Raw genomic sequence first — 15,526 nt, 5'->3', positions numbered from 1 at the left:
GGGGAATGATTGAGGCATGTGAATCTATGAAAGACACCAATACTGGAGAACCACAGATTACAGGTAAGTAACTATTGTTCTTCCCTCTTGCTACAAATATTGGTAGGCTCGGAGTTGGCCTAACGGCAAGGGTGGTCGATCTTTAATCTGGGGAACTGGGTTCGAGTCTAAGCAATGACGCTGAACATCCTGTGATTCTGGGCAAATCACTTAATCTCCCTGTGCCTAAAAAAAAATAAGGAATGTGTCCTCATGTAATGCAACTGGTGCTATGTAAAGCGCTCTGATACCCGATTCGGGTCAAGTTCGCGCTATATAAAACTCTGTAAAAAAAGTTTTTTTAAATGTTGAAGTATTATTTGGGTCAGAAAGGGATGTTTCTGTCAGTGATGCAGGAAAACATTGATTGGGCCTTCCACAGGGTTTATTGAACTAATGGTACTGAGGTTCCTCTATAATGTTTTTTTCTTTCCCGTCATTGATACTGCATAATGCCACTGAGAAGAAAGTTGAACTTCTTGTCACATCACTTAGCTGTGATCTCCAGCTTGTGTCATGAGCACCAGCAGGTGACCAACAACATTACCATCTCAGACTAAAGGTTTAGCCTTCTGAGCCCAGGAAAGGATGTCCCTGAAAGTGCTCCGGCCTGCAGAGCGCCCCTCGAGTAGGGCAATCCCAACCCTCCCTATTCACTAGGTTTGGATGAAGAATTCTGCTCCGCCAGCGGAGTTTGCAGAATTTTGCCCACTCCGTGTGAAGTGCAGAGTTCAACAAAACTCCGCGAAATGATGCAGAGCGGAGTTTTTTCTCTCGCCTGTCTTGCCAACTTTAAGTTGGCGAGCGATAAAAATCGCACACTACACTTACTCCCAGTGAGATTTCTCAATGCAGGTGGTCGCGGCATTTCGCAACTACTTGCATTGAGAAATCTGCCGCTCACATCGAGCAAGCTGCAACTTGAGTAGAATATCAGTGCCGATGTCAGTGATTTTACAGTGTGGGACAAACTCCAGGCACTAAAAATCAGTGTGAACAGCTCGATTTACCACACTCTGCCGTTTGCTGAACTCCTCAGAGCGCGGAAGAGTGTTTTTTCAGCACTTTGCAGAAGTCTGCAAACTCTGCCCAGGCCTACTATTCTCACCACTGCCTTGGACACATGTTATAAATAAAAAACTAAATTATTTCAATCTCTTTGAACTTGGGGGTTCAACTCGTTCCTGTTAGATAGACTGTTGTTCTTATCCTTACTCCTGACTAGAAATGATAGCACCCTGCACAAGTAAAAGACCACCTGCCAAGAAGAACTATCACTTGGAGCACTGCAGGATCACCTTCCTGTGCAACTGATGGCCTTACTATCCCCATCATTCTTGCTTTATACCATGACTTTCTATTCCACATTACCTTGCTACACCTCAATCACCTATCATCCAATCACCTTGCCGCACACTTGAATCCCTTGCTATCCCCTAATTGACTTTCTATGCCCCAATCATCTTGTGACATCATTCAAAAACCTTTCCTATACCTACTCTGATTCTCTTGCAGTGTCTTCATTCAAGTTGCTATACCCCCAGAGAGCTTCACTAACCCCCAATTGACTTGCTATGTCCCCACTCAACTTGCTACAATGTGATGTCCTTGCTAAGCCCACAAATTGCCTTGCTAAGTCCCAATTTCCTAGCTAAACCTCTGATACACTTACTATACTCCCAATAGCCTTGCTATGCCTACAGTCACCCTGACACACCAACAATTACCTCATAATGTCTCCAAGCACCTTGCTTTACCCCAGCGGCTTTCCTATACCCCTGATTGCCTTGCTGTATCCTCTCAGAGTCTCTTACAATGCCCACAATCATCTTGCTACACCCTAATAACCTTACTACGCCTTTGGCTGCTTTACTATGTCTACAGTCACCCTGCTATGCCAAGATTATCGTGCAATATCGCCAAGCATCTTTCTATACCCTATAGCCTTGCTATACCTCATACGTGCTTGTAAGATGCAGGCGGTAGAAGATTGGCAAGAAGAAGTAGGCCGTCAGTAGGCTGTTGAGGCTCTGTCCAATGCACATCTGTACAAACTTGGCACCATAGCGGTAGGCTTCAGCAGGCACCCCTAGCACCTGGATGGCAGACATGAAACTGGCAGCTAGGGACAGCCCCACAGGCACAGCGGACATCTGGCGGCCACCAGTGAAGAACTCCTCTGCGGTCTTCTGGCCGCCCTTGCGTAGACCGTAGAAGAGGCCGATGCCTGTGGAAATGAGTAGCATCAGAGAGAAAACGAAGTAGTCCCATAGACCAAAAGTCAGCTTCTCTGGCTCGAACAGGTTCTGCTCCTCCATAGTACCGTACTAGGCACACTTGCTAGAAGAGATTAGGTGAAGTGGAGCTATGAAAAAATACACCAAAGTAAAGTCAAGTGCTCTGAAAAGAGAAAACCAGAGGCAGAAAAGTTCAGGATTTAAGGTCACAAACTCGAACTTCTAGTATTGAGCGAATACGCTCACAAACATGCAATGGACAGATGCGGACACAGCAAAATATTCAGAATTCTGAAACTATTCATTGCAACAGACCATGAATGCCCTACTTGTGGAGAAACACATTTCAGATCCTATGCAACTGTAGCAGAGCAATTAGTATTTCAATAGATTGTATTGTGGGTCGAGAAGCATTCAGCATCCTGATTGGCTACTTGGAAATTTGCTTAGACAGTCAGAATTATAAATTCTTTACAACATTCTAATCTATGAATTTATCCTTTTGGAAAATTCTTACTTGATTTCACCAGGCCCTACTTTCGAGCAAAACGAGGTGTAAAAGACCCTGCCATGCTAGGACGTTACAAATCCATCATAGCCTAGTATGGTGTGGCGTATCATGACATAAGCAATGTTGTCCCTCCTCCAGGTCCCGTACTTATCAGGCGTACCCTCTGTAGACCACGTACCCTCCAGGAATTAACTAACAATGAAATGTCTATTGACACATATCCCCAGCACTAAGATCTCTAAATTGGAAACCCTACGAAGCAAGAATACAGCTAAAGATTGCTTGCTTGACATATAAAGCCCTCCACTTCAAAACCCCTGGTTACCTGGCTCAAAAGCTTGAACTATCAGGAGGTGGTAGATCATCAAGAAGTGTGAATTCTCTCCTTTTATAACCTCAGACCTTTAGCAAAAAGAGAACAAGGCACAAAGCTTTCTCTGGCTCGGCACCGAAGATCTGGAACTCCCTCCCACCGGAAGTTCGCAGAATCCCTCACTCAGCTGCCTTCAAGCCTGAAGTAAAAAGAATCCTAATGAACAAGTTCTTGCCTTAAATGGTCATAGATCGTCTGCTTTCTCAATGACCCCTACTACACTCCTTTTGACCTAACAATTGTAAAAGCACAGGGTTGTCTGTTATACTCTATTAAGCATTGTTTGTTCTCATCCTGGTACATTGTTATTATTTAATTATGTTATTCTCTGTTACCCCCTTGTAATCTCCCCTTTTACTATGTTCTTCCCTTCCATTACGTGAAGCGCTCTGATACCTTTCGAGGTCATGTTCGCGCTATACAAAACTTTATAAATAAGGTCCACCTTGTCTGAGCTCTTGCCTCCCCAGAATCAACCTGGCAATGATCCAGTCACCGGGGACAATTAACACTGAGACCTACCAAGACCAACCCGGCCATTCAAACACTGAAAGAGACAACATATTGAACACACTAGAATGCATAGGCCCTCAAGGTTCCAGCAAGACAAGAGAAAATATTTAGAAACCATTGTAGGAGAGTAGGGTCTGCTTTCTATGTTCACCCCCACTTTTTGCTTTTGCTTTACTGGTTTTCGACTTAGATGTGGCTGTGGGCCTGCTAACCAGACCCACAGCCCTGCTGTTCTCTCTCTAAATTGATACTATGTACTTTAGGTGCATAACCCATTTGGATAGGATCACCTTATTGGCCCCTGTACAGTGTACCTTAGGTACCCAGGGCATAGGTGTATCCTAGGCCTACCAGGGGCTGCAGCATGTATTGTGCCACCCCTGGCCTGGCCTTCCATTATGACACAACTGGCTGATCACTCAGCTGGGGCAAGGTTGTGTAATCACTCCTTGCTTAGGTGTAGTATTCCTATACCTAACTTACATATAGACACGTGTACCTATCAGCCACTCCTATGGCAGGCCTTAACAATCCTGGAGGCAGAGTGCTTGGTAACATGTGAGATGGTGCTCTAGCATGAGCTGAGCCTGTCTGCAGCTTTCGGAACCATGTCCTTATAGCTGTTCTATGATATAGCCTACCATATACTCTTAAAGTGCCTTATAATCTTAAACGGTTATGGTAACTATGGTTTGGCTTTATCAAAACATGTCGTGTAAGGTGTCTAACACTTTGGAATAATACCCCCATCCCATTTCTGGGGATGAGGATATTATCCCTCCCTTCTAGAGGGAGAAGACATGTTGTAACCTACTTACCCGGTTAAAGTTAACCAGAGCCCCAGCATCACAAAATGGATGCTGCTGCCACAGACACGAGTCTGACCTCCTGCTGCTGGGAGTGATCCCGGCAAGGGAGGCTTGGACAATAGGGTTCCTGCCTTGGGAGGTGCGAGCACCACCCCAGACAGGCCTTAGTGTATTGGGGCAGGGAGGGATGAAAAGAATGAGACATGCCTGGGGCACACAAGGTGTCCCGTGCATAGTCCAGTTCAAACCGGTGCTGGGGCACTCCAGCCCCAGTCCTGGCGCGAAACTGGACAAAGGGAAGGGGGTATAACCACCCCCCTCCCAGGTCCCACCCATAAGGCGTGACCTAGCAGGTAACCCAGCCCCCCAGATTAGTATAAGAGTGGTAGCTGGGCCCCAGGAGATTAGATTATCCTGAACCTGCAACTTGAACAGAAACTCTGGACCTTCGACATTCGACGAAAGAAGAAGACTGAAGAATCTCCCTTGTGGCCAAGGAGTGGCTACCCTGTGCAAACAGGCACCATCAAGAGACTACCCTTTGCTTTGCTAAAGTTCTACGAGGGACCGACTGCAGAGCCCGACCAGAGCCTTGACTTCCAGACTTCTCCGACCCTGATCCACATCCACAGCCGAGCTGAGATCCGTGGAGGCGACGAGAGACGTGGGACCGGCTACCTGGGAAAAGTGGCTAGTATCTTTCAGCGCAGCTTCTGAGGCACCCTCGAAGTTGTGCACCGGGGATTGAGAAGCCCCAACCCCAAGCACCATCTGCACTGAAGATCAGCCCCCCACACTCCACGAGTCCTGCGTGGGGCCCTTCTGCATTTTCCTGCTTGCCGCGCCTGTCCGGTTGCTTGCCCGTTGGCTAGTGGCCTCTGTGACGACGCATCCCGAAATCTTCACTGCTGGTTTGGCTCCTCCAGACTGGCTCCCGCTTCCTTGCAAAAGAGAAGCACCCCAGACCTTCCTGGTCTGCACCAGAAGCAAGTCCTCCGTTCTTCGTGGGTTCCGCTTGCCAAGGCTTGGTGAGTCCTAGTCCAACTTCGACGCCGCCGACAGCAAGAGCCTTCGTGGGACAGCTCGCCTCCTGGTCCTGGTCATCCTCGACGTTCCCTGGTCCTCGTGGCTGCAGCGACAAGCTTCACCTTCACCTGCAATCTTCACGACATCGCCTGGTTCCTTCCTGGTTCCACGTGGTCACTGGCTATTGACCTTGACTCTGTCCCTTCTGCTTGCAGGTCTCCTTTCTTCTTGATCCCAGCCTTGGGATCCACCGGACACTCTTCACTGACTGCCTGTCAGCAACTTTCCTTCAGGCATCCATAGAAGTCCACGACGAAACCCGACGCAAGTTCACACCTATGCACCCGCAGCCTGTGGGCTAGGTAACTTGGGTACTTCGGTGCTCACAAGGGTAGTGACTATCCTAGGGTCTAGTTTCCGAGTCTCGACTCTCTAGCTACTTTAGGAGTGTCCTTAAACTGTTAATTGCTAACAACTACTATTTCTATCGACTTTTACGCATTACGCGTGAGTGTTTCCACTCTGCACCTGAATCCCGTGGGCCTCCCACTTCCTAACTGTTGCTAGTGTAGTGTAGCCCCAGCGATTCCCTAGGCATAGGCCTATCCTATTTCCGTGACAGTGGTCCTTATACCACTTACTTAGTATATGGTTTGCGTGGCCCCTAGGGCCTAACTGTATTACTTACCGGTGTGACTTAATGTATGCTTAAATAAGACTGTGTTGTACTTACCTCGAATCTCATAAAGAGTGCTGAGGGTTTGACTAGAATAAATACACTTTATTTTATATATATATCTGTTGTGGTGTCCTTTCATTTGGTATTCAAGGGATTATAAATGGTATCACAGCTGGCTTCACATGCCATTCAGAGTTTAGCCTAAGACTGCTCTTGTCCATGCTACCACTAGGATAGCTGGTCTATAAGGTTGACTTTACAACCAATCACCATAAGGGTATTTGGACTGATATAAGGTGTACACTAGAACTAGTGACATCATACATCAGGCCAACTTCTCACAACCATAAAAGTGGAAATGTTTATAAATGGTAGTAAATGGAATACGGTGTGAAAAAGGGTGTGACCGAAGAACATATTCTTCAAGCAAAATTGACAAAAGCAGAAAAAGACTTGGAGGCCGCTCAAAATAAAAACTGCATCACAAGCATCAATTGGGAAGGGTCTAGGGGAAAGTTTGATGAGTCGGCAGATTGTGAAAGGCTAAGACAACCCCAGGACCGCCGGCTTGGAGAGAGCAACAATGTTGCGGGGCGAAAGACACATGAGGAGGAGAGCTAAAAACACATACACTCTCATGGAGTGCTAAACAAAAAAAGGAGCTCCCTAAAAGTAAGCAGTAGAAGGATACAAGCCAGCCAATCAAAAGAATTGAAAAGAGGCTTTTTTGCAGGAGAGGAACAAACAAAAGACGAGAAAGGAAGGAAAGCCACTGAATAAGAAGGAAGCAAATACGAAGGACAATAAAGCCAAGCGATGGAAGAAGGGAGCATACTGAAAGTTCTCGTGGTAGCCCACAAATGGTCTTTCGCAGCTAAATGCTGTCTGGTAGGCAGGACCTAAAATGACACTTGAGTGAGCACAGAGAATATCAGAGTGCACCGGAGAGTAATCACAGAGGAAAGGAAGGAACCAAAGGGACGAGAGAGGGGAACAATACTGGTTAATTAAGTGGCAGCTGTTGACGTACGGTCTCACCCTGTGAGAAAGAGGAGCATAGTCTCACTTATTGCTTCTAAGATCTGAAAGAAACAGGTTAGTTATAGATTCCTTATTTTAGAATTACCCCCAGGCTTCAGACTGGATCCGGAAAGATTTTTCGTCAGCAGTACCTCTGTGCGTCGGATTTTGTGGCGTCGGTCGGCTCCAAGTTCGTCGTTGGTGTCGTGGTCGCCGGGATGACGTCGCAGCAGGTACTTAGACGCCGCCCTCGCACGCTTACGTCAGTTCTTTCTTTTGCGCGCCAGCCAGCACAGATCCAGGAAGAGCGGTACCTCAGTCATTTTTTGACTAACTTTTTCTCGAATTTGTCGATGTCTTTCTCGAGTCTTCAAATCCGTAAGGTGCACAAGGGATGCCTGGGTTCAAGGCCTGCGGTTCGTGCCACCGCATGATGTCGGTGACGGATCTGCACCGTGTGTGTCTTTTTTGCCTGGAGCGTGACCACGACCCCAAGTCGAGCTCGGACTGCCAGTTGTTGACACCGAAGGCTTTGCGGGAGCGGTCCCGAAAGCTGCTTTAACACAGGCAGTCAGCTCCGCTCCGTTCGAGGTCACGGTCAAGAGGGAGTTCGAGGGACCATTCGCGGAGCCATCGCCATTCCGGCTCAAAGTCATCAAAGTCTTTGCACTCGGGTCGGGTAAGTTGAAGCATAAGAAGAAGTCGAAGAAGCATCGTCGCTCTTCAACTTCTCCTCGGCGGTCGGCCAAACCGACAAGGCGCGCCACTCCTGCATCGCCGCACGCAGAACCCGAAGGGTCGACTCCGAGCTTCCTTCCCTTTCCGGGACCCGGAGTGACCCCCGCCCAGCTTCGTACGTTCTACGAGGCGATGCTTGCCATCTTTGGGCGGACTGACCCCGCCGGCGCACCTTCGGGCCCCGCGGACTCGGTTAGGGGGCCTAGGTCTTTGCTGCCAGAGGCTCCAGCCCCGGTGCTGCAGGCCCCCCTTAGATCCACACCTGGATACGGATCGTAGCCGGTTGACCTTATTACACCTCCACTGGCACCGCTTCTGACGGCACCACTACCGTGCCTGACGCCGGTCAGCCCCCCGGCCGGTGCCGACCCCAGCCTCCTTCCCAACATGGACACGGAGCCGGACCAGCATCGCCCGATGCCGAATCCGGTGCTGGGTTGGGTTTTCATGCCCCTGTTCACTCCTGGGATCCCTTTCCAACCACAGTGGCACCCAGAGAAAGATGAGGAGGACTGGGAGGGGTCAGGTGACCCTTTAACTGACCAGCTTGAGCCTGAGCAGGACTGGAGAGAGAAACTGGGGATGCCAGTGGTCTTGACACTTCACCCGACCTTGGCATGTTGTCTCCTACCGTGGTTAAGGAGGAGGGAGCGTCATATGCTGTGGTGTTGCCCACGGGGGCCGAGGCTCTCAACCTCGACCTTCCTACGGTGGCGGTCAGGACTAACCTCCTGACTGAGGTGCTTTAACCGGCAGCGAGCTCTTCAGAGCCCTTGCTTCCGTTTAATGAGGCCCTCACCGACGTCCTTTTGCGCACTTGGTCCAGGCCCAACACGGGGGCTTCTGTGGACATTATGATGGCCCGACACCACCTCCTAGCTCTGGGCGACCCCACTTTCCTTTCCCAACACCCCACCCCGGAGAGCTTGGTGGTCCAAGCCTCCACCTCCAAAAGCGCCTTCCCTACCACTCCACCGGAAAGGGAATCCAAGAAGCTGGACCATCTTGGGAAGAAAATTTTCTCTTCTGCTAGCTTAGGACTGTGGTCCGTAAACACCGCAGGTCTCTTGGGCCGTTATTCGCACTCAGTGTGGGATACGGTGGTGCAAGTGCTGCCTCAGTGTCCGGAGGAAGCCCGGACAGTGCTCTCCCAGGCTGTCGCCACTGGGAGAGATGCAGCCAAGTTTACGATCCGTTGTGGGCTGGACACCGCCCACTCTCTGGGCAGGACCATTTCAACGTCTGTAGCGCTGCGCCGCTATGCCTGGATGAGGTCCACTGGCTTTTCAGGGGGTGTCCTGAACACCTTGATGGACATGCCCTTTGATGGCCGTCGCCTTTTTGGCGACAAAGCAGACAACGCCCTAGAGCGCTTCAAGGACTCACGGGCTACAGCCAAGTCCTTGGGCCTCTCCTCCCGTCTGGCGCAGTCTGCTTTTTGACCATTTTGTGGCTAGGGAAGGGGTGCCCCGCTACGTCCCACCCAGGGTCACAGGCCGCAGCAAGTTACCTAACCTTCGCGCGGCGGGGACGTGGGAACCAACGTCATGGTTCCGGTGGCCAGTGGGCAGGCCAGTCCACTAACCCCCCCCCTCTGCAGCAGCCTCCAAACCCTCCTAGCTCGACCTTTCAGGCCCATCAGACGCCAGTGGGAGGCAGGATTCACCTTTACCACCCCCCCCCACTGATGCACCATCACTTCGGACAGGTGGGTTTTGCAAATAGTCCGAAGGGGCTACTCCCTCCCCTTCAATACTAGCCCTCCAGCCATGCCTCCATGATACCACCACATGTCGGAGGATCATCTGGCCCTTCTCCAACAGGAAGTTACGGCTCTCTTGGCCAAGAGAGCCATGGAGCGCGTTCCTGTCACAGAAGTAGGCCGTGGTTGCTACTCCCACTACTTTCTGGTTTCCAAGAAGGACAAGGGCCTGCGTCCTATGTTGGACCTCAGGGACGTCAATCGTTTCCTCCGGAAGGAAAAGTTCAAGATGTTGACGCTTGCTCAGGCCTTGTCTGCCCTTGACCCGCAAGACTAGATGGTAGCGTTGGACTTGCAGGATGCCTATTTTCACATCCCCGTCCTGCCGGCCCACCGGCGTTACCTGCGGTTCACGGTAGGCCACGAGCACTTTCAGTTCAGCGTGCTCCCCTTTGGCCTTACCAGCGCCCCTCGGGTGTTCACGAAAGTGATGGCGGTGGTTGCATCTTATCTGCGCAGATCAGGGGTTTCAGTCTTCCCCTATCTCAACGACTGGTTGTTGAAGGCGGGGTCGCCTCAGACAGTCATCTCCCACCTACAGACTACGGCCGACCTCCTGCATATGCTGGGGTTCTCCATGAATGTGCCGAAGTCGCATCTGATTCCCTCTCAGAAGCTCCTCTTCATCGGAGCAGTTCTGGACACGATGCAGTTTTGGGTCTATCCTCTCGAACAGCTAGTCCGGGATATTCGGGCTATGATTCCGATCTTTCATCCTCTGTCCTGGGTTTTGGTCATAATGACCCTGAGGCTGCTGGGCCTCATGGCCTCCTGCATCCTGCTGATTGATCATGCCAGGTGGCATATGCGGGCTCTGCAGTTGGACGTGAAGTTCCAGTGGGCACAGCATCAGGGCAATCTGTCCGATTGCATCCAGATCTCGCAGGGCACTGCTCAACAACTGCAGTGGTGGCTTATGAACCAGGATTGGGTCAATGGCAGATCCCTCTCCCTTCCCCAACCAGATCACACTTTGGTGACGGATGCCTCCCTTCTGGGATGGGATGGCCACATGGGAGAGGTGGAGATCAGAGGCCTCTGGTCTCCGGGCTAGTCCGGGCTTCACATCAACCTTCTGGAGCTCCGGGCAATTTGTCTTGCACTGAAGGCATTCCTTTCCTCTGTCCAGGGAAGAATAGGGCAGGTGTTCACGGACAACACCACCGCCATGTGGTATTGCAACAAACAGGGCAGGGTGGGGTCGTGGACCCTATGTCAGGAGGCTCTTTGCCTCTGGACATGGCTGGAACATCAAGGCATTTCCTTGGTGGTTCAACACTTGGCAGGTTCGCTGAACGCCAGAGCGGACAAACTCAGGTGCATGATGGATCACGAATGGCGTCTTCACTCGGAGGTGGTACAAGGGGAGAGCCTTGGTTAGATCTATTTGCCACCGAAGAGAATGTGCAATGTCAGCAATTCTGCACGCTGGAATTTCCAAGGCGACACTCGCTCGGCAATGCTTTTCGTCGCAAGTGGAGTTGCGGTCTGGTGTACGCCTTTCCGCCTATACCACTTCTGCCCAGAGTGCTGAAGAAGATCAGACGCGACCGGGCCTAAGTCATTCCTGTGGCTTCGGATTGGGCACGAAGAGTCTGGTATCCCGAGCTGCTCAACATGCCCATCGATCCTCCAATCCGCCTGCCTCTTCGGGAGGATCTTCTGTCGCCGCAGCAGGGGACGGTCCTCCACCCGAACCTCTCCAGTCTCCACCTCCTTGCATGGAGATTGAGCGGCGGCAGTTGACATCTTTTGACCTGCCTCCTGAAGTTTGTGACGTAATCTTGTCAGCCAGGCGTCCCTCCACAAAGACGGTATACGCCTGCAAGTGGAACAAATTTGTGGCATGGTGCACAGCAAAGGCTGTAGATCCCCTTTCTGCCCCTCTTTCTGAAGTACTCTTGTTCCTTCTCTCTTTAGCCCAGCAGGGCTCTGCTCTGGGCACTATCAAGGGCTACCTTTCTGCCATCTCTGCCTTCCTTCAGCTGCCAGATCAGCCTTCTCTTTTCACCTCCCCGGTAGTTAACCGTTTCTTGAAAGGCTTAACACATCTTTTTCCTCCAATTCCATTCATTATGCCTCAGTAGGACTTGAATCTTGTACTGACTTATTTGATGTGCGCTCCTTTTGAGCCGCTTCATAACTGTCCTTTACGTCTCTTAACTCTTAAGACTACTTTCCTGATAGCCATCACTACCGCTAGAAGGGTGAGTGAACTCCAGGCTCTTTCTTCAAAACCTCCTTTCTTGTCTGTTTATCCGGACAAGGTGGTTCTCAGGGCCCGTCACTGCCTTCCACATCGGGTAGACCATTATTTTGCCCACCTTCTTTCCGCCTCCGCATCCTTCAAAGGGGAAAGAGAGGCTCCACTGTCTGGACCCAAAACGTGTGCTCTCCTTCTATCTGGATCGCACAAAACAGTTCTGGGTGGATGATCAACTTTTTGTTGGTTACGTGGCTGCAAAGAAGGGTCGGCCGTACTCAAATGCACCATTTCTAGATGGGTTGTGTTGTGTATTAAGGCTTGTTACACTCTGGCAAAAAAGGAGCCTCCAGTCGGGCTACTCACTCACTCCACCAGGGCGACGGCAGTCACTACTGCCTTGGGAAGAGGAGGGCCTCTAAATGACATCTGTCAGGCGGCTACGTGGGCATCACTGCACACGTTCACAAAACACTACTGCCTGGACAGCCAAGTCAGGAGAGATGGCTTCTTTGGCTGTTCTGTTCTCCAGGACTTTCTGGTGTGATCTTGGTTCGCCGACTCACCACCGGGGTTGGTATTGCTGGGGTATCTATTCTAAGGTAAGGAATCTATAACTAACGTGTTTCTTTCAGATGCCCAAGTTACCTTCGGTAACGATATATCTGTAAGAAATATTAGTTAGTTATAGATTCCTTACCGCCCCACCCATCCTCCCCGTTCTGCGAACTGATTTCTAGGGTTAACGACATCCTTTCAGGGCCCTAGTCTGGTGCACCAATGGTCAGTGTCTTGCATGGCTCTTCATTTCTGGCGCCGAAAGTCGTGTACAGAACTGACGTCAGCGCACTAGGGCGTCGTCTAAGTAGCTGCCGCAACATCATCCCAGCGACCATGACTCCGACGAAGAACGCAGAGCCGACCGACACCACCTTCCCATGCGCAGAGGAACTGCTGATGAAAAATCATTCCGGATCCAGTCTGACGCCTGGGGGTAATTCTAAGGTAAGGAATCTATAACTAACTAATGTTTCTTACAGATATATCGTTACCGAAGGTAAGTAACTTGTGCTTTACTTGTTGAAGCATAATATCACTCACTGATTATCTTTTTTATTTAAGCCTTACTCATTTGGAACAAGTTCCCCAGAGAGATGCACATCCTCGCTCATTCAGTGTGAGTACCTCACAGTGGTGCAGAGCCTCTCTCATTTAGTGGGAGTCCCTCACAGTGATGCACAGCCTTTCGCATTCAGTGGGAGTCTCTCACAGTGATGCGCAGCCTCTCTCATTCAGTGTGAGTCTCTCACAGTGATGTACAGCCTCTCTCATTCAGTGTGAGTTCCCCACAGTGACGCACAGCCTCTCTCCTTCAGTGTGAATACCTCACAGTGGTTCACAGCCTCTCCCTTTCAGTGTGAGTACCTCACAGTGATGCGCAGCCTCTCATTAAGTGTGAGTCCCTCACAGTGACACAAAGTCTCTCTCATTCAGTGTGAGTCCTACGCCCTTATCCACAGCCTCTCTCATTCAGTGTGAGTCCCCCACAGTGACACAAAGCCTCTCTGATTCATTGTGAGTCCCCCAGAGTGATGCAAAGCCTCTCTCATTCAGTGTGAGTCCCCCACAGTGATGCACAGCCATTCTTATTCAATGTGAATCTCACATCCTAATGCACAGCCTCTTTCATTTAATTTGAGTCCTACACAGTGGTGCACAGCTGTAGGAAGTTGGTTTTTTATATACAATACCAAAGTGAGGTATAGTGTGCACAGAGTCCAGTGGATCTCCAAAGATAGGCAGAGTCTAGAGTAGATAGCACCTCACTCTCTGTGGTAGTGTGGGCGAGCAGTAAGGCTTTATCAGAGGGTAGTGTTAAGCATTTATTGTACACATTCAGGCAGAAATGATGTCACACACTCAAATACTGAACTCTAACCAATTTGTTTTGTATAAAAATATTATTTAGTTCTATTTCATTTCCAGAACCAAGCCAGGCCTGGTACTGGTAAGCGTAATAGAACTTTGCAAGAATAATGCAGTTAAATACAGTTTGAATGCAGTTGATTGCAATTTGTATTGGTTACAGGTAAGTCACTTGTTCATAAAACATTTGGAATTACTTTTCAGTTATTATTGAGATTACTTTGTAAATTAGTTTTCAGGTTACATTTTAAGTTACTTTTTCTACTCAGTGTGATATGTCTAGATATCAAACTGGGACATTTCCTAGATAAAAGATGAGTAAATCAGTTTTTGTAATATACAGTTTCTTAAGGTTTCATACAATTTTGTAACTTAACATTTTTCACAGAAAAGCATTCAATGCTATTCTATCGCAGGAAATGAAGTTATTGGTTTGAAGGTAAGTACTTGGTTTTGAGAGTTAGGTTCCTGGGGTAAGAACAAGGCTTCCCTCAGTGTCAAGGATGCACTCTCAAAGCACCCTCAGTGTCACTAGGGCAGCCGGGTGCAGAGTGCTGAGGCCCAATGTTATCCAATGTGGGATAGAGGGCCTCCGGTTGGTGGCTGCCCACAAGCAGGCCACAAGGTTCTGGGAGCAAAGCTCATGGACTTAAGCTCAGGACAAAGGGGGATTCAAGTTAGCACACAAAGTGCACCCACAGCAGCACTGGGGTGGCCGGGTGCAGGGTGCTGTTTTGTCGTCGTATGCCCTATTGTTTACAAAGGGAGTTGCCGGGTTTGGATTTTGGCTGCAGGCTTGGTGCTGGAAGTCTTCCGGGAGGGACCGACAGCTGGGCAGATAACTTGGAGGGCTCGGGATGTAGGTGCACCTCAGGTCCTCTTCTCCAGGGCACAGGGCGGCTGGATGCTGGGGTGTCTTTTGAGTTCAGATTTCACCTTACTGGGCCATTCGCCGTTGGGGGAGGAGGGCAAGGGGCTCTCCATGCAGAGGCTGCAGGCGACATCGGGGAGTCCTGGAGGGGTCACCCCATGGTGGACTTGAACTCTGGAGCATTGGGGGACCTCGCTGGGACCGGTGGGCCACTCCGACATGGGGCATAGACGTCCGGTGCAGTGTTGGTTCCAGGTGTCAGTTTTCTTTGTCCCCAGCAGACTTTATTTGGGTATTCTTTTGAACAGAGCTGCTGTTCACAGGAGATCCGGTCTTTGTTTAAGACAGTCAGTCCTCCCAAGGGTTCTGTAGGTCATTGGCTGCAGGACAAGGTGACTTTTGGCCCAGGATGTCTTGAAACTGCAGACGGGCCGTTAGAGCTGGGGCAAAGTCAGTCCTCGGCAGTCTCCTCTGTTTGGCATCATCTTTTGTTCTTCTTCTTCGTAGGTTGCGGGAATCTGTATTCTTAGTTAAGGTCTGCCCCCTAAATACTGTATTTACAGGGCGTCTTAGGGGTTTCGAGGTCAGTAGCCAGTGGGCTACTGACCTGAGGGTGACTGCACCCTCGGTGTGCTCACCCCACTTGGGGGAGTGGGCAAAATCCCTAATCCTAATTGGAGAGTGCCTGCCATCTGGAAGATGGTGGGCACTGAAGAGTGGCTTTATCTCGCCTCCCCCACCTGATAGCAGGAGAGGCTGGGGGCCGCGTTACAAAGGCGGCAAGGCCTTTGAAGCTGGCCTGCCACTGATGGCTCTTCC

At 50.1% G+C, this 15,526-nt stretch overlaps 1 protein-coding gene across 1 annotated transcript in view; it reads right to left on the bottom strand.

Moving 5' to 3' along the window:
• The window catches only part of SLC5A5 (solute carrier family 5 member 5), a 66,942-nt gene extending 64,526 nt beyond the window's left edge, over positions 1-2,416 (bottom strand). The window contains exon 1 of the mRNA XM_085639642.1: positions 1,995-2,416. Coding sequence (XP_085495768.1) covers positions 1,995-2,357 — 363 coding nt within the window. The 5' untranslated portion in view covers positions 2,358-2,416. The remainder of the gene's footprint in view (positions 1-1,994) is intronic.
• Positions 2,417-15,526: the final 13,110 nt, after the last annotated feature.

The sequence above is a fragment of the Triturus cristatus genome, chromosome 12, assembly GCF_964204655.1.
Source record: "Triturus cristatus chromosome 12, aTriCri1.1, whole genome shotgun sequence".
NCBI classification, from domain to species: Eukaryota; Metazoa; Chordata; class Amphibia; order Caudata; family Salamandridae; genus Triturus; species Triturus cristatus.
Note: the sequence above shows the minus strand (reverse complement) of the source record. Positions and strands in the feature narration are given on the sequence as shown.